Genomic DNA, 27,436 nt, shown 5'->3' with positions numbered 1-27,436 from the left:
GAGGGAGCTTAAGAATGGACTTAGGAGAGCAAGAAGGGGGCCACGAGAAGTCCTTGGCGAGTAGGATCAAGGAAAACCCCAAGGCGTTCTACATGTATGTGAAGAATAAGAGGATGACTAGAGTGAAGGTAGGACTGATCAGGGATAAAAGAGGAAACATGTGCCTGGAGTTGGAAGAGGTAGGGGAGGTCCTTAATGAATACTTTGCTTTGGTATTCGCCAGAGAGAGAGACCTTGACGTTTGTGAGGATGGCATATGACAGACTGATATGCTAGAGCATGTTGATGTGAGGAAAGAGGATGTGCTGGGACTATTGAAAGACATTAGGATAGATAAGTCACCGGGGCCAGACAGGATATATCCAAGGTTATTACGGGAAGCGAGGGAAGAGATTGCTGCGCCTTTGGCGACTATCTTTGCGTCCTCACTGGCCACAGGAGTAGTGCCGGATGATTGGAGGGTGGCAAATGTTGTTCCTTTGTTTAAGAAAGGAAGTAGGGATAACCCTGGGAATTACAGACCAGTGGGTCTTACTTCAATGGTGAGCAAATTACAGGAGAAGATTCTTAGAGACAGGAGTTATGGGCATTTAGAGAAGCATAGGCTAATTAGGGACAGTCAGCATGGCTTTATGAGGGGCAGGTCGTGCCTCACGAGCCTGACTGAATTCTTTGTGGATGTGACAAAGCACGTTGATGAAGGTAGAGCAGTGGATGTGGTGTACATGGATTTTAGTAAGGCATTTGATAAGGTTCCTCATGGAAGGCTTATTCAGAAGGTCAGGAGGCATGGGATCCAGGGAGACTTGGCTGTGTGGATTCAGAATTGGCTCGCCCATAGAAGACAGAGGGTGGTGGTAGATGGAGCGTATTCTGCCTGGAGGTCGGTGACCAGTGGTGTTCCACAGGGATCTGTTCTGGGACCCCTGCTCTTTGTGATTTTTTTTAAATGACTTGGATAAGGATGTGGAAGGGTGGGTTAGTAAGTTTGCTGATGATACAAAGGTTGGTGGTGTTGTGGATAGTGTAGAAGGTTGCTGTAGATTACAACAGGGTATTGATAGAATGCAGAAATGGGCTAAGAAGTGGCAGATGGAGTTCAATCCGGATAAGTGTGAAGTGATACACTTCGGGAGATCGAATTCGAAGGCAGAATACAAGGTTAATGGCAGGACTCTTAGCAATGTGGAAGAACAGAGGGATCTTGGGGTCCACGTCCATAGATCCCTCAAGGTTGCCACACAGGTCGATAGGGTTGTTAAGAAGGCGTATGGTGTGTTGGCTTTCATTAGTCGGGGTATTGAGTTCAAGAGCCGCGAGGTAAAGTTGCAGCTCTATAGAACTCTGGTCAGACCACACTTGGAGTATTGTGTTCAGTTCTGGTCGCCTCATTATAGAAAGGATGTGGAAGCTTTAGAGAGGGTGCAGAGGAGATTTACCAAGATGTTGCCTGGATTGGAGAGCATGTCTTATGAAGATAGGTTGAGTGAGCTAGGGCTTTTCTCTTTGGAGAGGAGGAGGATGAGAGGTGACTTGATAGAGGTGTACAAGATGATAAGAGGCATAGATCGAGTGGACAGTCAGAGCCTTTTCCCCAGGGTGACAATGGCTAACATGAGGGGACATAATTTTAAGGTGACTGGAGGAAGGTATAAGGGGGATGTCAGCGCTAAGTTTTTTACACAGAGAGTGGTGGGTGCATGGAACGCACTGCTGGCAGAGGTTGTGGGGGCAGATACATTAGGGACATTTAAGAGACTCTTAGATAGACACATGAATGATAGAAAAATAGGGGGCTATGGGGAGGGAAGGGTTAGATAGATCTTAGAGCAGGATAAAATGTTGGCGCAACATTGTGGGCTGAAGGGCCCATACTGTGCTGTAGTGTTCTATGTTCTATGGTAGTTTGGTTCCATTCTCAATAATTCTATCTTTAAACCCCTGATACTCTCTACCTCCTTCTCCTCTTTAAAAGCTCCTTTCAACCATGCTTTCAACAAGATTTGATGATAATTCCAAAATTACTAAAACATTGAGGTGGGTGCTCTTTAAAAGGTCACCATACCTGACAATGTAAAGCTAATCAGTCTCCGATTTCCCTGCCCTTGAACACCTTCTTCATGGGAAATAGTTTTAAAAATCTGTTAGGAAGAAGAAGAAAAATATTCAATATTAAGTTTCTTCCTTAAAGGACCCAAAGTACATAAAGTAACAAAAAACAGACAGTAGAAATGGTAAAATTGATTTGTTTATCCTCATTCATGATATTGATGATGCATAACACAAAATCCTGTTGGATTAATGGAAAGGTTCTCCTCCAAACAGTTGCCTAAACACAAAGTTTACAAACAAAATAAGATCATTCATGACAAGGATTATCTGAACAGAAACAGAACCAATGTCAGAGAATGCAAAGATCTCTTTAACCCTTTGAATCTTGTACTTATATTGCTGTAGAGTGGATAGATCAGAATAATCCTCATAGCTGTCTCCTAAAGACTGAACTTACTTTCAATGAAAAGGACGCATTAAGAGACATTGGGGTATAAATGGGCTTGGGGTATAGTAGGAAAAGGGAAATATGGTAGAGATCTTCAAAATAATGATAATTAGACAATGAGCTTAAGGGCTAGAGGATGTAAAAACAAACCTTATAAACTCCAAACAAACATTCATTTATATCGGACCTTTCAAAAATATTCCAAGACAGTTCTCAAAATGTGCCAAGATGGTCAACACAACAGCTGGGAAGGAGAAACTAGGAGATGTGATCCAAAATCTGGAGCAAAAATAAATGGTTCTTTGAGTGGCCGTTAAGGAAAACTGGTGAAGTGAAAAGATTTGGGAAGGAATTCCACATCATAAAACCCAGGCTACTGAAAACTCTGCAGCTAATGCGGTGTGAATGGCGGAGGGGCAGATGGGGCAGCGAGAAGACAGGGTTGAAGGAGATGGGTCTGGTGAGTTCATTCAGTAATTTCAAATGTGGAACAGGGGTTCTAAATTTGAGACATTAATGGATAAGGAGCTCAGTGAGGATAGAGATAATGTGCTACTATGACCAGGATCCATTGGATAGACGGGAACTTATGAAGGAGGAAGCTGTATAACAATTTTTTCCCACAACCTGGTTAAAGTGAAACAAACTGTCAGAGAAGGTGATGTATTCATGGCATGTTTAAAATTGAGCTAGATCAATATCCATTGAAAATATGGATTCAGGGTCAACAATATTATCAGGGGAGATCAGGGAAGGAAATTACTATTTGCTAAAGTCGCATCTCAACCAATGATATTGGTGGAAAGTCCTCATGGGCTCTGGACATTGCAAGGTTCATGATTGATTGTGGCCTTCTCCAGTTCTTAGTTTTTTTTAATGATTTCTTTATGTAAATAGTTAACTTACAACTGCAAAAGCTTCACAAAGTAAAGTTAACCCTACAACATAGATCATATCACAGTGACATGACTTTTATGACTCATAACAAATAATATTAATTTTTTTCCAAAATACAAATGACCATTCAATAACTGAGGTACATTTATGGAAAATGAGAAAAGATGTGTGGGACACAACATACTATTTCAAAATGTATTGAAACTTCTACTCAGACTTTGTCAGAGGACAAAGCCTTTAAAAAGGGTATCAAGATTTTACCTATAGTTTCACACACCACCCAAAAATAGGTTCTTAACATTAGCTAAATCTTAGTTATTAAAGCAATGGCAATAGACAGTGTCCTGAGAGTTAATGTTAGTGTTCAGTCTAAATGTAGTTGGAGGCTCTGTCCAGTAAGTGTCACTGTTGAACAGCCTAAATCTTCAGTCAGTCAGCAGCCATACTCACATTGAATGAAACAAAAGATCGACAATTGGTACGGACACAAATGTAATTTAATTGCCATTGTTTGCTTTCTTCACCTTGCTTTCTCAACATCCAGCAGGTTCATTTTTCTTGGTCTTTTTGTCCCAATAAGCCATCAGACTCAGAATCACAGAAAACAGAAATATTCAGTGGGTCAGGCAGCTTTGTGGAGGAGAAACAGAATTAATGACACAGGTCAATGACTTTTCAGAATGGATGAAAGGTCATTGACCTGAAACACTCCCAGCAATCAACTTCAACTCCTAAACTATTGCATAGCATTTAAAAACACTGTGCTAAGCAATGGAACTCTAATGCTAGGAGTGAAGGAAAATTTAATAATCAGTGGATGCAGATCTAAGACAGCACAGTAGCTCAGCAGTTAGCATTGCTGTTGCTGCATAGTTTCAGAAACCCAGGTTTGATGGGCGCTGTCTGTGTGGAGTTTGCATGTTCTCCCTGTAACTGCACAGGTTTCCCCCGGTAGCTCAAGTTTCCTTCCACATCTTAAGGGTAAGTTGGAGGGTTAATTGGCAACTGTAAATTGCCCCTAGTGTAGGTTAGTGGCAGGAGAATCAGGGAGGTGTTGATAGGCATGTGACAGGAAGGCGACGGAATGGGAGTGCTCTGGTACTGACTCAATGAGCTGAATAATCTCTTTCTGTTTCATAACAAAATACGTGTTGCAAGGAAATATGAGATAGAAAATGGGATTAGGCTGGCTTGCTCCCTTCAACTGGGTCAGACACAATGGGGGTGAATGGCCTCCACCTGTGTCATAAATTTTCTATGATTCTACTATTGTAATTTTCCTTATGTGGAAACATTCTCTCTGTATCCACTCTGACAACATTCTTCATAATTTTAAAGACCCCTTTTGGGTCTTCTGTCAGCCTTCTTCTCTCAAGAGAAAACAGACCATTATATTAATCATTTCCTGCTCTATATTCCCTCTCATTTCTGGATTTATCCTGGCAAATCATCTCTGCAGTGCCTTTTTATTCTTTTCAATAACACAGCAACCAAAACCGTGCACAGTGCTCTGTGTGGTCTAATCAAGGTTCAATACACACTCAGCAGAATTTCCCTGCTTTTCAATTCCATCCATCTGAAAATAAACCCTGTGCTTGGTTTGCTTTTTTTTCATGGCTTTGCTAATCTGTGGCACCACTTTCAGTGATCAATGCAGTTGTACTCTGAGATCTCTTTGTTCCTCTACCTCACCTAGATTCACATCTTCTAAGTAATAGTGACCACCCTATTCCCACAAAATGCACTACTCTGTTTTGAGCTTCGCCTGTCAATTGTCCATTCTGTGTTTATTAATGCCTTCCTGGAACCTGTTGCAATTCTCTTCGGTACTGACCATTTCCAGCCCACCCCATCCTCCTCTCCGAATTTGACATCATCGGCAAATTTAGAAATTGATCTTTTGATTCCAGAGTGTGTATCATCAATATAAACTGTAAAGAGCAAACGTCTACAGAATGTTTCAGGGCTAAGAGTAAATCATTCAGTGCCTTAAATCTGCTGTGCCATTCAATTAAATTGTTGCTAATCAGTAGTTCAACTCCATTTTCAAGTCTCGAAATACCTTAATAAAAATTAATCAGTCAGTTGTCCTGAGTCTTTTGGGCAGAAGGTTCCAGATTTCTGCCTGCCTTTATGTGAATACACACTTCCTGACTTTATTCCTCCCATAAGCAGAGGAATTTGTTCTTTCTATATAATTTTAATGACCTTAATTAGTTCATTTCTTAATTTCCTTGATAAAATACAAAATATCCCATGCAACCACTTGCATAAATATTAACACCAGCTTTCCTGCATTTCTTACTTGCTACAACGTAGAAGGAGGCCATTTGGCCCATTGAGTACAAGTTAGCTCCCAAAGGAGCTATCCCATCCCCCTCCTTATTTCCCTACAGCCTTGTAACTACTTTTCTCTCCCATGCCCATCAACTCAACTCCTCTTTGCTTCTTTTTGCCATTAACCACACTTAAAGGGTGACTTATAGTAGACAATTAACATACCAATACATCCTTATGCTGCAGGAGGAAATTGGTTCACTTGGGGGAAAACCTGCACAGTCATGGGGAGAAGGTGCAAACTTAACACAGATAGCACCAGAGGTCAGGATCAAACCCAGGTCCCTTGAGCTGTGACTGCTGCACTACTCTGCTGTGTCTTCCTTATTTTTTTAAAAATTTTATTTACAGCATGGTAACAGGCCCTTCCGGCCCAACGAGTCGGCACCACCCATTTTAAACCCCCAAATTAACCTACCCGTACATCTTTAGAATGTGGGAGGAAACTGGAGCACCCGGAGGAAACCCACGCAGACAAGGGGAGAATGTACAAACTCCTTACAAACAGCAACGGGAATCGAACCCCGATCGCTGGCGCTGTAATAGCTTTGCTCTAACTGCTACGCTACCGTGCCGCCCTTGAATGCTTAGCATTCCTCCTTATTATTCACATGCTGCACCTCCAAGCTTGTCTATTGCATTTGATGCTATTGATGTGGCCTCCTCTACATCGAGGACAACACGCGCAGGCTGGGCGACTGCTTTGCTGAGCACCTGCACTCCATCCATAATGGCCATCTTGAGCATCCAGTTGCAAACCATTTCAACTTCCCTCCCCATTCCCGGCCTCCTCCACTTCCTGGGTGAGGCCAAATTCAAACTAGAGGAACAGCACTTCATATTCCACCTGGGTAGTCTACAACCCAGTGGCATGAACACTGAGTTCTCCAATTTCTGGTAACCCGCACCTCCTCCGCTTCTTCCTCTCACCTCCCAAACCACCCTGGTCCTCTCGCACGACCCCTCCTCCTTCTTTCCACCACCTCCCCCACCCCCCTTGTTTCCCTGTTTCTTTCACCTCCCCCACCTGGTTCCATCTGCCTATCACCCACACACTACCCACTAGGTCCCCTATCCCCTCCCTTCCCCCCACTGTCCTCCTTTTGCCCAGCATCTCTCCCTTATCTGGTTCCACTCACCAGCTTCCTTACTTATCAGATTGCAGAATCTGCAGCTCTTTGTTGTCTCCACTGAACACCTCCCAGCCTCCCTCCCCCACCTGGCTCCAGCTGTCACTGTCTCAACCTCTCCTCACCTGGATCCACCTTACACTTGCCAGTCCCTGCCTCCCCCTCCCACTCAACTCTTTATACCTCTTTTTGCTTCAAGAACCTGGTCATGGCACACATAGAACATAGAACAGTACTGCACTGGACAGGCCAACGATATTGTGCCGACCTTGATGCCAATTTATACTAAATGTCCTCCTCCTGTGTATCATCCATATCCCTCCATTCCTGCCATACTCATGTGTCTATCTAAAAGCCTCTTAAACTCCCTTCCACAACTACCCCTGGTAACCTATTCCAGGCACCTACCATTCTCTGTGTAAAAAAAACTTGCCCCTCACTTCGGCATCAACTGCAGCTTCCCAGACAATCTAGACCCACTGTAATTCGCCTACCGCTGAAACAGGTCCACGGCGGATGCCTTCTCCCTGGCCCTACACTCATCTCTGGAGCATCTGGATAATAAAGACACCTACAGCAGACTACTATTTCATGACTACAGCTCAGCCTTCAATACCATAATTCCAAGCAAATACATCTTCAAACTCCTAGACCTGGGACTCAACCCCTCCTTTTGCAACTGGATCCTCGACTTCCTGACCAACAGATCAGAATCAATAAGGATAGGCAGCAACACCTCCACCACGATTATCCTTAACACTGGTGCCCCACAAGGCTGCATCCTCAGCCCCCAACTCTTCTCCCCATACACTCACAACTGCGTGGCCAGATTCTGCTCTAACTTCATCTACAAGTTTGCAGATGACACCACTGAAGTGGGCCAAATCTCAAATAACAATGAGTACAGGAAGGAGATAGAGAACCTCGTGGCATGGTGTCATGACAACAACCTTTCCCTCAATGTAAGCACAACAAAAGAGCTGGTCATTGATTTCAAGAAGCCAGGTGGTGCACACATGCCTGTTTACATCAACAGTGCTGAGGTGGAGATCGTTGAGAGCTTCAAATACCTAGGAGTGAACATCACCAATAGCCTGTCCTGGTCCAACCACATAGATGCCATGGTCAAGAAACCACAGCAGCACCTTTACTTCCTCAGGAGGCTAAATAAATTCAGCATGGCCCCATTGACCTTCACCAATTTTTATAGATGCACCATAGAAAGCTTCCAATCCGGATCTATCACGGCTTGGTATGGCAACTGATCTGCCCTAGTTCACAAGAATCTGCAGAGAGTTGTGGACACAGCCCAGCACATCACAGAAACCAGCCACCCCACCATGGATTCTGTCGACACTTCCTGCTGCCTTGGTAAAGCAGCCAACATAATCAAAGATCCCTCCCAGCCCAGACAGTCTCTCTTCTCCCCCTTCCCATCGGGCAGAAGATACAAAAGCCTGAAAGAAAGTACCACCAGGCTCAAGGACAGTTTCTATCCCGCTGTTATAGGACTACTGAATGGCCCTCTTGTACAATAAGACGGACTTTTGACCTCACAATCTACCTCATCATGGCCTTGCACATTATTGTCTGCCTGCATTGCACTTTCTCTGTAACTGTAACACTATATTCTGCATTCTGTTATTACTTTTCCCTTGTACTACCACAATGTACTGATGTGATGAAATGATCTGTATGGATGGCATCCAGAACAAAGTTTTTCACTGTGCTTAGTGCATGTGACAATAAGAAACCAATTACCAATACCAGCTATTTCTCCTTTACACTTTCAGTCCTGATGCGGGGTCTCAACCCAAAAGGTTGACTATTCCTTTGCCTTCAGGAATGCTGCCTGACCTGCTGAGTTTCTCCAGCAGCTTGTTTTTTGCAACCTTATTTGTAAGAGTCTTCACATTAACGCACACAGATGCTAAGACCATGCCCGTCTGCTTTGCATTTTACCTCTATGTAAGTCTTTCTTTATCTACACTATTTGTCTTTTTGATATTTCTCCTTCCTAATTTTCAATATAGCCCATCTCTTCTCCTAGCAGCAATGTCCTGGTTCTACATGTTTAAATCAGTTGAATCAACTAACTCGGCATGGATCAGGTATTAAGAAAATAGAGTGATAACTTCCAATGTTATTGCACCTTCATAGAAGTATTCAAACTAAAGACTTTCTTCATCAATATGTCTTAGCTCATCAGCCTCAACATAGAGAAGAATAGTTGTCTTCTGTTTAAAATATAGCCCCTGATATTTTGTATTTAACAGAGAAAATAAACTGATGAGAAAATTGATGTCAAAAAATTTGGAAGTGATTTAAACAATTTGACTGGCTCATTGATTGTTTACCACATTCTATTTCCTGCTGACTGGTGGTCAAAGCTCTTGATTTGTTCAATTTCATAGGTTTTGTTCAGTTGAATGGAGATACAAGTTTGAATCCCACCATTGCTGATGGGGAATTTAGATTCAAGAAACCAAATAAATCTGGAATACAAAGCTGGTCCTAGTGAATATAATCATTAAAGTGGATTGCTGTAAACCATCTTGTTCAGTGATATCCTTCAGAAAAGGAAATGGCTGTCCTTGCCATTCTGACAGAGACTCCCAGACCCACACTAATATGGCTGACCTTGAATTATCCTCTGAAATGGCGTGACAAGCCAATCAGTTCAGAAGCAATAAGTGCGGGCCTAGCCAGCGACACTCATATATCATGACTGAATAAAAATAGGCTAGGTGTTTTTGTGCATCCTAATAAAGAAGGTGTTTGTCTCTGTTTAAATTACTTTCAGGCCATTTAATTCATGCTTCCTAAACATGCTGGAGCAGATGTTTTGGAGCTGACTCAATTTGGGAATTTGCTTGTCCCAAATTTTCTTGGACCTTTTAGTACAATTCTGGGCCTTGATCCCCAAAATGTAATCAATCTGCTTGCAATGAGCATATTCTAAAATCACAGATATGATAATAGAAACAAGAAACTAAACAAAAAAAAGTAAGTAGAAAGAAACAGTTAACAGGAGATGGGGAAATTCGTCATAAGGGAATTAGCGTAGGTTAGTGATGCTAAGATAAAAGATAAATGAAGGGCAAGGCTGGCGGGATTAGGGAACCCTGGTTGACAAGAGATATTGAGGCTCTGGTCAGGGAAAAATGAGGCATTGATTGTGGACTTCAGGAAGAGGAGATCGGGAGAACACACCAGTATTCATCGAGGGGTCAGCGGTGGAAAGGGTGATCAAGGGTGTTGGGCGTCAACAGCTCAGGTAGGCGCCTTGATCAGCATGGGCGAGTTGAGCTAAAGGGCTTGTTTCCATGTCGTATGACTCTATGACTCTCTATGACACTATGGCTCTATCAGTCACTATCATTGAATGGCTGAGCAGGCAAAAGGGGCTGAATGGCCTATTCTTCTTCTGCTTCTTAGGTTCTTTTTGAAAGAAATTTCCACAGATGTTGCTTGGCTTGTTGGAAAAAAATGCAACAAGCCAAGCAACATCTGTGGAAAGAGCAACCAGGTTAACATTTCAGATACAAGACCTTCCATCATAACTGGAGAGACTGAAAGTTGCTACAAGATCTAATCAGGTGTTGTGGCAAGAAGAGACAGAAGAAAAGGAAAGGACAAAAGAATTGTTCTGCATTGGGGTGGGAGGTGATCATATTTGATGACAAAGATGATGATGGTGCAAAGTAAAGTAGGGTGGCAATGGGAAATGTTCCTTTCAACAGGTGCCAACACACACAGAAATTCATCTCCACATCAGCTTCATGATGACTTGCAAAGCATGGTCTTAACCACAGGTCTCCAACAAACCCAATCTCAGTGCAGACATGAGTCAAGCAAGACTGAATTGCCTAACCTTACTGAAATGCTGGAACTCACCTCCAACAAGCTCCTTACTGGAGTGTAGCTAATGTATAGGACAAAGGGAAATTGTTGGAGCTTCATTGCCTCTGCTCAAGGTCACTCCAACCTCAGTCATTGAACTGGACCTTGTCCAGAAGGCAAACGCCAAGTCATTGTTGATTCATTCACTGGTGGACAAGAGAATAGGCCTCACACTTAATGTCCACAAAACAGAGGTCTTCTACCAATCTGCCCCTGCAATATAAGCCTGTCCTTCAACAATAAAGGTTCACAACAAGAGTCTGGAAAACATGCACCACTTCCCATATGTTGGGAATCACCTCTCAGTGAAGATCAATGACAAAATGATCCCTTACCTTCTGTGTGTTTTGAAGAACATGTACTACCTACAGGAGGCACCTCAAAGCACTCTTGAGGTACCATCAATGCTTTTGTTGCAAAATCTTCTAAATCAACTGGGAGGATAAGTGAACCACCATCAGTGTCCACCATTAGCAGAGCCTGTGTCCCCCCTATTGGTCTCATCAGCCACCTTAGTAACCACAGTCTGGAGTGGAAGCAAGTTATCCTCAATCCTAAGAAGAGGAAAGTCATGGGACATGTAGAGAAACAAAGGATGGATCTGGAGGAGGGGTAAGTAGGAATTGCAATCAATACCCACTGTTTGAAAGAATGGGAAAAATGACTTATGACCTGAGATTAGTGAATTCAGTGCTAAACCAGCACTGACTCAACTGTGTAATCAAAAGGTGAAGAGCTGTCCCTCAAATTTCCATTCAGCTGTGAGAGTAGTGTGCGGAACATCAAGGAGAGAATAGGAGAAGAGTGAAAAAATTGAAGTGACAAGCACTGGATGCTTGGGGGTCAACTTGTAGACCAAATGAAGGTGTTCTGCAAAGCAATCACCGGATCTATGTCTGCTCATCCCAGTGTAGAGGAGACTGCTATGTGAGCAGCAAATACAATATATTTGCCTGGAAATTTATCTTCAAGTAGCAGCGGGTCATCTGTTAATAGTACTAAGGTGCTACACAGCAATGACAGCATATTGTATTTAGCCTTTGAAATTCATTATGGAATGGCCCTATCATTTACCAGACTCTGTATCTTTAAAATCTGTTAAGTTCTAACATTTCCCCGTTTTGATAAAAGGCTATTAACCTGAAACTATAGCCCTGTTTACATAGACACTAGCTGGCTTCCTTTGAGTTTGCAGCATTTTGTGGTTCTATTTTAGCAGTGTTCTCAATTGCTAAAGCAGTAGTCACTTTATACTGCAATCATGTTCTGGCACTTGAGTGTTTAAAACCTATTGGACCTCTAAAGCTGGACTAATTCATGGAAATGTTCCCTTTATGTTAAGATTTATGTTTTCATTGGGGTCCTGGCAGCATTTGATAAAAGCCCAGAACCAGGAATGAAAGTGCTTACCAGCAGAATTAGATTTGCCAGTCATGAACTAAACAGCTCTTTCATCAGATGGAGTTTCAGTGCACAAGCCAAAAGCTTTAAATGAGCTTTAGTTTAGACCAAAGAACAACTCAAATGATCACGAAAAGGCAATGGAAGACCCTCACAAAGGAAACATTTTTATCATAAGAACATAAAAAATAGGAGCAGGAGTCGACCATGTGGCCCTTCCAACAGCACCTCCATTTATCAAGATTGTGGCTGATCTTCCACCTCGACAGCATTTTCTTGCACTGTACCCATTTCCCTTGATTCCCTTAATATCCAGAAATCTCTGTTTTGAATGAACTCAATGACTGAACCTCCACAGTCCTCTTGGGTAGAGAATTTCACAAATTCACTGCCATCTACATGAAGAAATTTCTCCTCATCTCAATCCTAAATGGCATAATTTTTATTCTGAGACTGCAACCCCTGGTTCTAGACTTCCCGGACAAGGGAAACATCTTCCCTTTATCACATATCGAGCCCTGTAAATTTCAGTGAGATTGCCTCTCTTCTATATTCTAAAGAATACAGCTCCAGGATGCTCAATCTCCATAAGGAACTAGTCTATCCTCAGTCCACTGAGAAAAGGAGGTGCAGGAAGACACTTAACTTCCTCTGCCCAGAAAAAAATACAGGCATGGGACAGTTAAAATTGAGTGGCTGACACATCAGTCTTTGAGTCACACAGCAAGGAGACAGGCTCTTCAACCCATTGAGTCCACACTGACCATCAAGCACCTATGTACATCAATCCTACACTAACCACATTTTATTCTCCCCACATTCCCATCAATTACCCTGGATTCTGCTACTCACCTACACATTTGGGGCAGTTTACAGTGGCAATTAACCTACCAACTGCATGTCTTTGGGACGTGAGAGGAAATGAGGAAACCCATGCAGCCACAGGGAGAACATTCAAAATCCATGTAGACAGCACCCAAGCTCAGGATTGAACCCAGGTCTTGTGGCGCTGTAAGGCAGCAGTTCTACTAGCTGTGCCATTGTGCCATGCAAAGTGATATGTTACAATTGCAAAGTCCCACTCAGTGCCTTACTGGGCCTGATTTGCTGTCTCTGGGATATCTGACTTTCCAAGGCCTTCCAATGGACTTCATGGCTGGGCAGGAGTTTTGCAAGCAGCATGTTAATGCGCCCCAACCATTAAAATTGTTTGGGCTCTGAATCCTTCTCCCAAGCATTAGGGAGCCACCTGCCCACCTATTTTTAAAATTCCCACTGCCAAAATTGATTACTGGTCATTTGTACTTTAATTCCATCTATGACCTTTGAGACTCTGCTTCCTCAATTCAGATCTCAATTTCAAAAGTTTACCACTTTATTAAAACTGGTGGAAAATTTGATGGATTCTTTAAAATTACCATTTTAGAAACTGATGTTTCTATTGTGGCATTAGATCTTATGAATTAGAGGATGCATTGTTTAGTAATGGGCCATTAAAGTACTGGTAATTTTAATATACAATTACCTTTATGAAGCCGATGGAGAAAATTAACTCGTTCCCAAATCTTTATCTTGTTCTGTCTTTCATCATTTTTCCACCATGTCTTTGCTGCACTTCCCATTTTTGCCCATCCCGAACTATTTTCACAGTTTTCTTATTTCTTCTAAGTTTTTTGGGCAATGCAATTGGTAACACAAGTGGGTTTTGTTGGTCAGAAGAGGTTAAGTGTCAGGTGGGTGCCGAGGTTGGGTACATAGAGGCTATTTGTAAGATGGCAGAATACATGCAAATAAAAGAGAATGTGAAGTGACATGATTCAAGAGGCAATGTAGTCTGGGAGCAGTCAGTGAGGCCGATGCTGTGAACACCCACACTGGTAGGGATAGAAATGCTACAGTGTCTGACTGTCCCTACTTAGTAGCAAATCATCTGTGATGTTGGAGTAATGGAGGACTCAGAGTACTGTAAGTTGTGGGATTTTAGAAACTGGAAGTAGGGGGTTGAGAGGACCATGGGATGTGTGAATTTGGCTTCTTAAACCGACTGGGTCTATATTTACTTGACTTTAGAAGAATGAGAGGTGATTGTATACAAAATTCTTATGAGGCTTTGACATGGTAGATACAACGATGATGTGTCTCCTGACTGGAGGAATCTCAAAATAAAGAGTCAACTATTCATAATTGAGATAACACAAAACTTATTTACCCAGGCAGCAGTGAATCTTTGGAATTCTCTACCTAAGAGGGCAGTTGGAGCTCCATTGCTAAGATATGAAGTGAATAAAGTGATAGTGCAAGAAAGTGGTGCTGAGGTAAAAGATTAACCATGATCTTACTGAATGGTGGAGCAGGCGTGAAGGACCAAAATCCCTACTCCTGTTTTTATTTCTTACATTCTTAGCACCAAATGCTTCCTGGCTCACTGGTCACGTGTTTCTCAGTTCGTTCACCCACTTTCCTGCTCTAGCTGGTTTTGTGTGCTTATTTATTCATTTGCATTGAGACACTGGTTAGATTGCCACAACTACCTCTCAGAACCTCTGTGCTCCAACCAGCCTTACTGTTTCCCTTTCTGCTCGCCGGCAGTTGGAGAATTCCTGCTTCACCTGGCGGGCCATCCTCTCCTCCACAGAGCTTTCTGTTAGAAACTTCACTGGTTTCCTTCTACTCTGTTCAGCTTCCTGGCGCACTGGCAACATTATGGCTAATGTCAAGTTTTGTTGCTACATCCAGAAAGAAACACAGCCTGCCCCTCCAAATCTACAAAGGTAGAATGTTTTCAGGCCCGCCTGCACCACAGCTTTCCTTTCCATTTTCTGCTCCATATTTTCTAGCCCTCCCCTTTACTCATTAGTTTTTCCTGTCTGGGTGCCCTGCTGTCTGCCTACTATTTCCAGCAGCTGTGCCTGCAGCTTTCCCCTGTCCTCTGTCTGTGCTCATTCTGTGTTTTGATGCTTCAGTGACCCCAGCATGACAGCTATAGTTGACTATCAGAGAATAAAATCCTATCATGGCAAATTTCAGGCTTCCTGCATATTGGCCTATATCACCCTGTAGATGCAAGAGCCCAGACAAACTCTTTAGTGGCTTCAGACCTCAATTCTACTGACTGTTTAAATACCCACATCTAATCTTATTCCAAAGTTCGGCTGCCTACCCCTCATTCATCCCAGGCTGATTCAGACTCTCTCTTATGTTTCAATACCAATGCCCTCATTCTTCCTGCACATTCTATTTCAACCCTTCCCTCAACTCTTCTCCAACATTCTGGCCCAGCTCCAGCCTTGGGGGTGGTGCGCCTCATCTTCCTCTCCACCTTGATCTTTATTATACAAAAAAATGATGAAGATTTTCAACGTATCAATAAATATGAGAACAACACAGACATTGGGCAAGGTAGAGGAGGGGAGGGCAGTAAAGAGACTGAGATAAGTGAGAGAATCCAGAAGTAACAATGAGAAGGTGTATATTTGCAAGAATGAGTGTGTGAGAAAGAGAGAGTGGGAGAAAAGAAAAGAAAGCTTCACCAGGGAGCTTAATGGAAACATTTAACACCCACAAGAACCGGATTATCATACTGTGTGTGTTACCTGGTATAACATTCCTGACACTTAAAGTAACATATCTTCTGACTCACTATGAACATTTCAAGGGGGATCAGGCATGTTTACCTGGATTTACAATCTGCTACTCCAAACACTTTTCAGCTGTTATCAATCTTACAAACAATCTTTTTGATTTTCTTGAAAGACTTGGCAATTGTCTTAGTTACATAACTACACAACATAAACTTGGAAAGATCCCAGGCAAAATTGCAATAAATGGGAACCAAATTAGATGGTTATGGTGATGGCTTGTAGTGTAACATTAAAAATGAAGAAACTTAGTGGGCAATTTTATTCTAACTCGCCCAGTCGGATGAGATCAGCTGATTCACCTATTTTACTCTCCATCCAATTTCATTTCCTTGAACAAAGAAATGTATAGAGATACATTTTGGCTCCAAAGAAACCACGAGTGCAGGAATTTCCAGATTCTTTTATAAAATGTCAGGAAATCAGTGGACTTTTCAACTTAAAATGCCAAAAAGAATTGTATATTTCCTGTTATAAATGACCCAATACTATGTCAAAGCCAAATGTACTGCTGCCAAAATGATGCAAAGTAGGATTCTACTGCACAGTGAATGATATTGTGACCAAAATGTTTCCTTGTTTTTGAAATGGCTTATGTATAAAATGGTGAGTATAATATTTACAAAGATCTACCAAATGTTATTACCAATAAATTGTCAACCCCACATACTTTGGGCATAATAATTCCTGTGCAGAAGGTCATGGAAGCTATGGAATTCGGAGAAGAGAACAGTGATGACCTGAAACATATCAATATTATGAAAGAAGAGGTGTTGGTGGTCTTGATGTGCATAAAGGTGGATATATCCCTATGCCTGACCAAGTGTATCCTATGTTGTGGGAAGCAAGGGAAGAAATTGCTGGGGTCCTACAGAGGTTTTTGTGTCTTCCTTAGCCACAAGTGAGGTACAGGAAGACTGGAAGGTGGCTAATTTGGTGCTTTTATTTAAGAAGGGCTGCAAGTACAAGCCAAGGAACTACCGCCTGGTAAGCCAACATCAGTGGTGGGAAAGTTACTGGGGATTCTGAGAGATAGGATCTACTGCATTGAGAATGATATATCTAAATAGATCCATCTAAAAGTGAATGATAGAACCCTGGGCAGTTCTGGAGAACAGAGGGTACAAGTACGAATTTCCCTGAATGTGCCAACACAGGTAGACAGGGTGGTGAAGAAGGTATATGGCATGCTTGCCTTCATCAGTCGGGACAGTGAGTCCAAGAGTTAAGATGTCATGTTACATCTGTACAAGACGTTGGTGAGACCATACTTGGTTGCCATGCTATTGGAAGGATGTGTTTGAGCTGGAAAGGGTGTAGAAAAGATTTGCATGGATGTTACCAGGACTGAAGGGCTTAATTTATAAGGAGAGATTGGATAGGTTGGGACTGTTCTCCCTGGAGCAAAGGAGGATGATGGTGACCTTATAGATGTTTATAAGATCACGAGGGGCACAGATAAGCTGGATGGTCACAGTTTTTTCCCAGGGTAGGGAGTCTAAAACTAGAGGGCATGAAAGTGAGAGTGGAAAGATTTAAAGGGGACCTGAGGGGACGGTTTTTCACACAGACGGTGGTTGGTTAATGGAACAAGCTGCCAGAGGAAGTGGTAGAGGTGAGTACAATTACAATGTTTAAACATTTGAACGGGTTCATGGATAGGAAAGATTTAGAAGGATATGGGCCAAATGCAGGCAATGAGACAACCTCAGGAAGGTACCTGGATCAGCATGGCTGAGTTGGACCGAAGGGCCTGTTTCCATGCTGTATAACTATGACTCTATAATCTGTACATTCTTGGAACTGGACATTCAATTTCAGAAGATTAATGTCATGCATGAATTATAATAAGATTCTTGAACTGTCATCAAGCAAAACATAATACTTTCAATCTAGTACCATGCAGTGATTCTCCTAAAATATTTGTTTTAAATATTAATCCGAATGTTTCTAATGGCTCATTGAGTTTGTCCAGCAAATAGATAACTGCAAGAGCAGTATGGCCTGAGATTGATTCCTGATTTGCATAGTCTCAGTTGGGCAGGTGAGACTATGCGCAAAGTAACTACAATCATTCTCAGTGACTTGGTATGTTGAGGAGGACAAATTAACTTAAATTTCTTTTGTGAATTGCTGCTGACGGAGTAGAATTTGACTTTCCCCAGTGGTATAAAATGAGTAGTAGTACATCAGCAACCCATTTTACATCTCTTTTGATTTTTACTTCGACTGACTTTAATGGAAATAAAAATCTGGAGATATGTTAAATAGGATGACAATTCACTAGTGTAGGTTACCATCCACAGTCAAACTAACCTAACAAGTGCAAATGTGTGCCCAAGAGATAAGGACAGAATCGTGCTTGACTACGATCATCCCAGAACGAAAATAAGTTGAAGATGCTTTGTCTGAATAATGAATCTGGTATTTATTTATAGAACATAAAACAGTACAGCACAGAAACAGGACCTTCGCCCCACAATGTCTGCACCGAACATGATGCCAATCTAACATGCCGTCTGCCAGCACATGGTCCATTCCCTGCCTGTTCATGTGTCTATCAAAATGCCCCTTAAACAATGTTATCGTATCTGCTTCTACCACCTCCCTTGGCAGCACATTCCAGGCACCTACCACTCTCTGTATAAGAAATTTGCCTCGCAAATCGCCTTTAAAATTTCCCGCTTTCACCTTAAAGCTGTGTCCTCTAGAATTTTACATTTCCACCCTGGGAAAAAGACTCTGACGATCTACCCTATCCGTGCCTCTCAGAATTTTATCCACTTCTATCAGGTCATTCCCCGGCCTCCAAAGTTCCAGAGAAAACAATCTAAGTCTGTGCAACCTCTCTGTATAGCTAACACTCTCTAATGCAGGTGGCATCCTGGTAAACCTCTTCTGTACCCTCTCCAAAGCCTCCACATTCTTTCTGTAGGATGGCAACCAGAACTGCATACAATACTTCAATTCTGGCCTAACTAAAGTTTTATACAGCTGCAACATGACATCCTGACTTTTATACTCAATGTCATAACCAATGAAGGCAAGCTTACCCAACACCTTCTTTATTACTCTATCTACTTGTGTTGTCTCTTTCAGGGAACTAAGGACTTGCACCCCAAGATCCCTCTGTCCATCGATGCTCTTAAGGGACCAGCCATATACTCTATTTTCCTCTTGCATTTGACTTCCTTAAATGTAACACCTCACACTTATCCAGATTAAACTTCATCTGGTATTTCTCTGCCCAAATTTCCAACTGATCTATGTTCTGCTGTATGCTTTGACAACCTTCCTCGCTATCCACAGTTCCACCTGTTTTCATATTGTCTGCAAACTTACTGAGTTTACTAATCAGACCACCTACATTTTCATCCAGATGATTAATATTTAAGTAGATAGTGAAAGAAATGAAACAATACAGGACCAGCCTCTCTGTGAATATTGGTACCAATTTGCATTTCCTGGTAAGAAAATCTTAATAATATTAGTGTTAATGTTCAATTAACTTAATGCTTATTAGTATAGCCCAAGGATGCACATATGCTTTCATCAGCAGCATTTTATAAAGGCTGGACAGGAATAAAAGTTGCATGAGGCCAATTGTTAGCTCATGTGTCTTTGCTGCAAATTAGATAAAAACTAAATATTTAGTGCAGAAAAGACAATTTTATATTAATTTGTGATGTCAAATGTGGAAGTCAGGTTTGTTATTGCAAAAGCTCTCAACTACTCCATTTATATCTCAACGTGTATAAAAAAAATAGATCGGGAGGACAGTGCCTTATTGGTGTGATTTGATGCAATGCAATAAAAATGCTATCTGTTGTTTTTGGGGACTACGAACAGTGGTGAGAAAGAGGACAATTTCTATTTTTGTTTCCCGCTTTTAGTCAGATGTAAGCTTGTTAGCACTGTGCTGAAAAATTAATGTGAACAATTTCTTAATGGAATCTATATGCATATACAATGTAGCAAGCACAATGCAGTAAGGAACTCACAGGAGCAGAAGGGTTTCTCACACTGATGCTTGGCGTTGTTGCTCGAAGTGCTCCAGTGGCTCCATGGTAATACTTAAAGCAGATTTTTGTTTCAGCTGTAAAATAGATTAAGGTCAAATTAAAGCTTGGAGAGATTACTGTGTGGGATGTCACAATTTCTTATTGTTCTGCAGCTTGAACCAAGCAAGAGCCATATTTTGATTTCAATACAATTTTTCACCATTTTCTTAATTCCACAACTTCAATCTCTGTTGTAAATTATGTTATTTCTCATATGGAATAGCTATATGTATCAGTTGTCCAACGGAGACATTCACGTGGATATCACTCGTGTGAACTTCACAAGCGTCACTGGGATATTCGAATGTATAGATATCATGGGTCAAGCATCATGTATTCTTGTACAAGGTTCAGACCATGTACAAAACCATCAAGGATGATTAGGTAGCACTTAGACACAGGGACCCTAATTTCCTCTCTCTAAACAGCAAGCATTTTGTGTTCATTACAAAGAAACAATAATCAATATGAACAAAGGAAAAACAGAATTAATTTGTATATATTTTTGTTTAAATCACCACTTCTTGTGATACCAAAGCAACACAAACTTTTCAGATGCATGGGCACAGACATTTAACTGAGCTCATTAGTTTTGTTTCAACAGGAACACATCTTCAGAGAAAGCTCAAATGTACCAGAACTCTGCAACATGCTTACATCATTCATCAGCTCACTCAAGATTAGATCTCAGCTTAATCCTGAGCTAAACAGGTTGATAGAAGAGAAATAATACTTACAGTAAAAGAAATCCTACTGAGAATACAGCTTACCTTTTTTTAATCTTACGGGGTTTGTGCCAGAAACAGGATGTGCTGCTATATTAGAGTCTGGGGGATTTATGAGGGATAAATCTTATGAGTTCCAAGAAAAGGAAGTGTGGTTCAGTGATATGGTCTGTCCTCACATTCACTAGAATGATGCACTAAGATTGTTTTTTTTCATTCTTAATACTTCTGATGCAAAATGTAAAAACTCAGGATTAAAGACTCATTAGGATCTTTCCCTGGTGCATACACATATTTACCATGGCTCAATCCTCTCCACTCCTAGTGTATATGTTTCAATCTTCTTCACCCCTAGTGTCTGTGCTTAAAATACGTTTACCTCCAGTGTATCTGTGCCTCAATTCCCTACATCCCCAGTGTGTGTGTCTCAATCCTCTATATCCTGTGTGTCTTAATCCCCTACACCCCACTGTGTGTGTCTCAATCCCCTACACCCCCAGTGTGTGTGTATGTATGTGTGTGTCTTAATCCCCTTCACTCCTAGTGTGTGTGTCTCAATCCCCTTTACTCCTATTGTGCGCGTGTGTGTGTGCGTGTGTGTGTGTGCGTGTGTGTGTGTGCGCGCGCGTCTCAATCCCTTTCACTCCTAATGGGTCAATACACAAAAAGTGTTGGAGGAACTCAGCAGGTCAGGCAGCATCTATGGAGGGGCATAAACAGTCGACGTTTCAGGCTAAGACCCTTCATCAGGACTGGAAAGGGAGAGGCCGAAGCCAGAATAAGAAGGTGAGGGGAGGGGGAGGAGTTCACGCAGGCAGGTGATAGGTGAGTCCAGGTGAGAAGGGGAAGGTAGGTAGGTGGGGGAGATGGGGGGAAGATGTAATAAGCTGAGAGGTGATAGGTAGAAGAGGCAAAGAGCTGAAAGAGGAGGAATCCAGTAGGAGAGGGCAGTGGACCATGGAATAAAGGATGGGAGAGGGGAGGAGAAGAGATGGGCAGGTCATCAAGGTGGGGGAAGGGAGCCACAGGAATAAGGTAAGACAAAGGAGTGGGGGGGGAGGGGTTGCTGGAAGTTAGAGAAATTGATGTTGAGGCCATCAGGTTGGAGACTCCCAAGGCGGAATATGAGGTGTTGCTCCTCCAACCTGCGTTTGGCCTCAACGTGGCAGTGGAGGAGGCCGTGGATAGACATGTCTGTATGGGAGTGGGATGTGGAATTGAAGTGAGTGGCCACTGGGAGGTCCTGGCTGTTGCAGTGGACGGAGCGAAGGTGCTCGATGAGGTGGTCACCCAACCTGCCTTGGGTCTCACCGATTTACAGGAGGCTGCACTGGGAGCACCAGATGCAATAAATGACACCCTCGGGCTCACAGATGAAGTGCTGCCTCACCTGGAAGGATGATCTGGGACCCTGAATGGTGGTGAGGGAGGAGGTGTAGGGACAGGTGTAGCACTTGGTGCGGTTGCTGGCATAAGTGCCAGGGGGGTTATCGGTGGGGAGGGACGAGTGGACAAGGAAGTCGCAGAGGGAGCGATCCATGCGGAATGCAGAAAGAGGGTGTGAGGGGAAGATGTGCCTGGTGGTAGGATCCCATTGGAGGTGGTGGAAGTTGCAGAGAATGACGTTTTGGATGCGGAGGCTTGTGGGGTGGTAGGTGAGGACAAGGGGAACCCTGTCCCTGTTATGTCGGGGGTGGGGGGGGGGAGGGACGACATGTGGTAAGTGGAGGAGATACGGGTAAGGGCAGCATTGATGGTGATGGAAAGGAAACCCCAGTTACTGAAAAAGGAGGACATCTCTGATGCCCTAGAATGGAAAGCCTCACCATAGAAACATGCGGCGGAGGGACTGGGAGAAGGGGATGGTGTCCTTACAAGTGACAAAGTAGAAAGAGGTGTAGTCAATATAACTATATATGGGTCACTGTTGCAATCAAGATTAAACCTACTAGCCAGTTTGTCATGTGTGAACAAAAACATTCCATTGCAAGGGCAGATTATGAAAGATCTTTTCTGTGTTTGTGCAGGGAATTATCACCATTTTCTCCTGACAAGATGAACACTTTCCTTTGAAAGAAACCTATTACTGCTTTTAATGAAATGTATTCACCAAGCATGCTACTTCAAATTAATAAACATAGAGTTTGTATTTTGTACATGGGCAAATAAAGCAGGCAATTTGAATGTACAGTATAAATGTGCCACACACACTACTGAGGTATATGACCTGGTAATTTGGTTTTGTCAATGTTGGTTGAGAAATAAATAATGGCAAGGACTGTGTGAAGGATCTTCGACCTGCAAACCTGAAAGGCTCATTCCTTCGCTCTCCACTGAGGTTGCATGACTGGCTGAGTTCTTCTAGCAATCTTGTTTCTGTTTCAGATTCCAGCAACTGCAGTTTTAATTGTTTTCCAGGAATGTACTTAGTATGGACGGTTGAGTGCTGCACATCTCTGATATGCAGCAGACAAATGCCTTGGATGGGTTCAAGTGTCAAAATACCACAATCTATCCTTTTGAAAAAAAACTATTCTGACACAAGGGCCTGCAAATATATTGACAATGCACCAGTTTCACATGTGTAAGAATGCCCACGTAAGGTAGTGGCTGGCATGTCCATGCAGATTCTGCTATGGAAGTGCAGGAGATCCCAGTATAGACGATCTGCTGGAGGAACTCAGGGGGTCAGGCAACATCTGTAATGGTAAATGGACAGTTGACGTTTCAGACTAAGACCCTCCATCTGGACTGAAAGAGTATGGGGGAGATAGCCAGTATAAAGAGGTGAGGGGGAGGGGTAGGGCAACAGCTGTCAAGTGATAGGTGGATCCATGTGAGGAGCGGTTGAACAGATTCCAGCATCTGCCTCCAGTGTGGACATTCTGGTTTGCACCTGAAACTGTCCTCTTTCAAACAAAGAGCCAAAATCCTGTTGAAAGAACCCCTCTTGAAGTTGAGCCGCTCTAAATGCAGCTGGTGCCAAGAATCCTGCATTCAAATAATGTGTTTTACATGCTGACTCACCAGCAGTCCTAAAAGGGATTGCCGATAACCACAAAATGTTTAAAATAGCTGGAATGTGGAGCTAGAATTTTTCCACTGCAGTGTGTTGTTCAGCAGGATGTGCATTGCTGCACTGCAGAACTCAGTTCGCCGTTTCGCCATGTAGTATTCTATTTTAGGGTCTTCCCTACAGCTAGGATTCTACAATATCTCATCCTGCTCCCCTTGATATCCAAGACTGAATGATCAATAAGTTACCTCGGCCATGCATCCCACTGTTGAGCTTGAAAAAGAAGGAATCAGAAAAGGCAGCTGCAGAACTGAACCTCTCTTTTAAATGCTTATCCCTGCCAATGTGCTTTAGTAACTCTCCAGGAGCAGTTCATGCAATGATTTGAGAGAGTGCTAAGTGCATCACACCCATGGTTGTGTGTTGCTGCAAACCTACCTGACCAACTTGCTGATCACTATGGCCATTTCAAGACCCTCCGAAAGTCAAGGGGCCCCAAGTGCAGGCTTCCATCACAGATGTTTTGATTTGAGAGCTTCAAGTTCCTATGTGTCGCTTCTACTTATTTGGAAGGCTAAGGAAATTCGGCATATCCCTAATGACTATTACCAATTTTTACAGACACGTCATAGAAAGCATCCTATCCAGATGCATCACAGCTTGGTATGGCAACTGCTCTGCCCAAGACCACAATAAATTGCAGAGAGTTGTGAACGCAGCCAAGTCCATCACTTAAGACGACCTCCCCATGATTGACTCTGTCTCCACTTCCCACTGCCTCAGGAAAGCAGTTAACATAATCAAGGACCACTCCCACCCCGTTCTCTCCCCTCTCCCGTCAGACAGAAGATGCAAAGTCCTGAGAACACGAACCACCAGACTTAAGACAACTTTTATCCCACCGTTATCAGACTCTTGAACAGACCTCTCATACGCAAAAAGATGAACTTTTGATCTCCCCATCTACCTCCTCGTGGCCCTTGCACTTTATTTGTCTAACTGCACTGCACTTTCCTTGTAACTGCAACACTATATTCTGCATTCTGTTTTCTTTTTACTACCTTGATGTAAATATGTATGGCATGATCTGTCTGGATGGCACACAAAGCTCTTCACAGTATCTTGGTACATGTGAGAGTAATTAACCAACACTAGTATATAAAATGCTATCAACATTGCCCTTCATTTTGTGTTATTAAGCCATACAGTGTGCTGCTGTATGCTTCCACAGGTAATCATTAGCAATTTCTTTAATTGGCTTGAAGCATCAGTGTAATATGGATTAGGAGTACCAGCCAATGCTGCCTGCTGTAGCTTTGAAAAGCCCAATGGCATGAAGGATCAAAGCAGCCTTGGTTAGATTGCTTGCCATTTCACCAGACTGATTCCAGAGATGGTGGATTTGTCATATGGGGAGAGAGAGACTAGATCTATACTCTCTTGAGTTTAGAAGAATGAAAGAAGAACTCATGAAATGTAAAAAATTGTCACAGGGCTTGATAGAGTAGATTTGGAGATGTTTCCCCCTGGTTGAGGTGTCTGGAACCAGGGGCCACAGTCAGAGGAAGGGCTCAGCCATCCAGGACAGAAATGAGAGGAAATTACTTCACCCAGAGGGCAGTGAATCTTTGGAATTATTTACTCAGGAGGGTTGTGGAAGCTCAGTTGCTCAGGTTACTTAAAACCACGATTGATAAATGTACATAAATTGAGGGAATCAAGAGATATGGGGTAGTGCAAGGAAATGATGCAGGGGTTAAAAGATCAGTCATGATCTTATTGAATGGAAGAGGGACCAATTGGCCTTCTTCTGCTTCTATTTTTTATGTTCTTCTGGCCACCGACAGAACAGCCCCTCTAACAGGGTTTAATAGCTATGGTTGCATACTCATCTTGGAGTTATACTTTGTCCATACAGATGTTGTTAGTTATGATGATATGTGAGTTTCTGGCTAAATATAAGTATACAACTCTTCTCGATCTTCATTTTCTTCCAACACAGAATTTAAATGGTCAGAATCTGCAGATGCCCAAAGGACTGACAAAAGCTGTAACCCTCAATTCCTTATGAGGGAGCTTTGAGATACTGGGTGATAAGGTAATAAAAGATGTTGGTGAAAGTGAAGCATACCCCAGAGTCCATGTGAACATTACTGTTTGCTTTTTATCCTTTATATTTCTGTTCAACAATTTCAACACAGAGACAGGCATGTGCATATCAGGCAGTGTCAGGCCGAGAAAATTTATCTCATTTTGTGGTATTCTCAGATCTAGAGGTTTTGATTTATTCAGAATTTCAGTCACAGTTTGTGACCATCCAATTGTCGTGCAATTTGTGCAAGTTATCAAATAGAACAGTATGGTTGCACATGTTTTGAGTGCACGTGTCAGAGGAATGCAGAGTAGGCAGTTGATGATATTAGTCCTCGTGTGATGCTGATTTGATTCTTGAGTTGCCAAACTGGGCAGCTTCAATGCACCTAACTGCAATATGTCAACCACACATAGGAAACTAGTCAGAGCTGCAGGAAGGAAACTATCCTCAGCCAACAGCCCAGTGCCTGCACAAGGGTTTGTTGATTGAACAGGGGGTGAGCTGACTCTGGAGAACTGTGCCTTAGAACCTTTCTCAATATAATTGGTGAAATGTGAGGTGATGAATCAATTTAGTTCTTTATTTATGTTATACAGTTGCTAAGGAATCACCCCCAGTTCCAGTTCTCCATAAGTCCATAAGACATAGGAGCAGAATTGGGCCATTTGGCCCATCGAGTCTGCTCCGCCATTCGATCATGGCTGATTTATTTTTCCCTCTCAACCCCATTCTCCTGCCTTCTCCCCATAACCTTTGATGACCTTATTAATCAAGAACCTATCAAAGATAGGCTAAAGAAATTTATGTCCTGTCCCTTTAGAGCAGAAATAAAGAAATTCCACCTTATCTCTGTTCTAAAGGGACATCCTTCTATTCTGATTCTGTGCCCTCTGATCCTAGACTCTCCCCCTACTGGAAACATCCTCTCCACATCCACTCTATCCAGGCCTTTCAATATTCAGTAGGTTTCAATGAGATGCCCCTCATCCTTCTAAGCTCCATCGAGTACAGGCCCAGAGCCATTAAATGGTCCTCATACATTACCCTTTCATTCCTAGGATCATTCTTGTGAACCTCCTCTGGACCCTCTCCAATGCCAGCACATCCTTTCTTAGATATGGAGCCCAAAACTGCTCACAATACTCCAAATGTGGTCTGACCAATGCCTTATAAAGCCTCAGCATTATATCCTTACTTTTATATTCTAGTCCTCTTGAAATGAATGCTAACATTGCATTTGTTTTCCTTACAACTGACTCAACCTGCAAGTTAACCTTTAGGGAATCCTGCATTAGGGCTCCCAAGTCCCTTTGCAGGAGGTTGAAGAAGGAATTTGGCACGCTTGCATTCATTGGTCAGGATATTGATTGAAGGAGATGGGATGTCATGTTACAGCATACAAGACATTGGTAAGGCCACATTTGGAGTACTGCTTACAGTTCTGGTCACCCTGCTATTAGAAGGAGGTCATTTAACTTGAAAGGGTGCAAAAAAGATTTACAAGGATGCTACCAGGACTGGAGGGTTTGAATTATAGGTAGAGGCTGGATAGGCTAGGAATTTTTTTTTTCCCTGGAGTGTAGGAGGCAGAGAGGTGACCTAATAGAGGTTTATAAAATCAACAGGGGTATAGATAAGGTGAGTAGCCACAGTCTTTTCCCCAGGGTAGGGGAGTGCAAAACTAAAGGGCATAGGTTAAAAGTGAGAGGGGAAAGATGTAAAAGTAATCTGAA

The 27,436-nt window shown here is 42.5% G+C and overlaps 1 protein-coding gene across 1 annotated transcript in view; it reads right to left on the bottom strand.

Moving 5' to 3' along the window:
- LOC127570344 (E3 ubiquitin-protein ligase HECW1-like) overlaps positions 1 to 27,436 on the bottom strand; it is a 315,832-nt gene that overhangs the window by 150,729 nt on the left and 137,667 nt on the right. The window contains 2 exon segments of the mRNA XM_052015802.1: positions 2,066 to 2,141; positions 19,808 to 19,902. Coding sequence (XP_051871762.1) covers positions 2,066 to 2,141; positions 19,808 to 19,902 — 171 coding nt within the window.

Source organism: Pristis pectinata, chromosome 5, assembly GCF_009764475.1.
Source record: "Pristis pectinata isolate sPriPec2 chromosome 5, sPriPec2.1.pri, whole genome shotgun sequence".
NCBI classification, from domain to species: Eukaryota; Metazoa; Chordata; class Chondrichthyes; order Rhinopristiformes; family Pristidae; genus Pristis; species Pristis pectinata.
The sequence above is the reverse complement of the archived record's forward strand: the minus strand, read 5'-3'. Positions and strand labels throughout refer to the sequence as shown.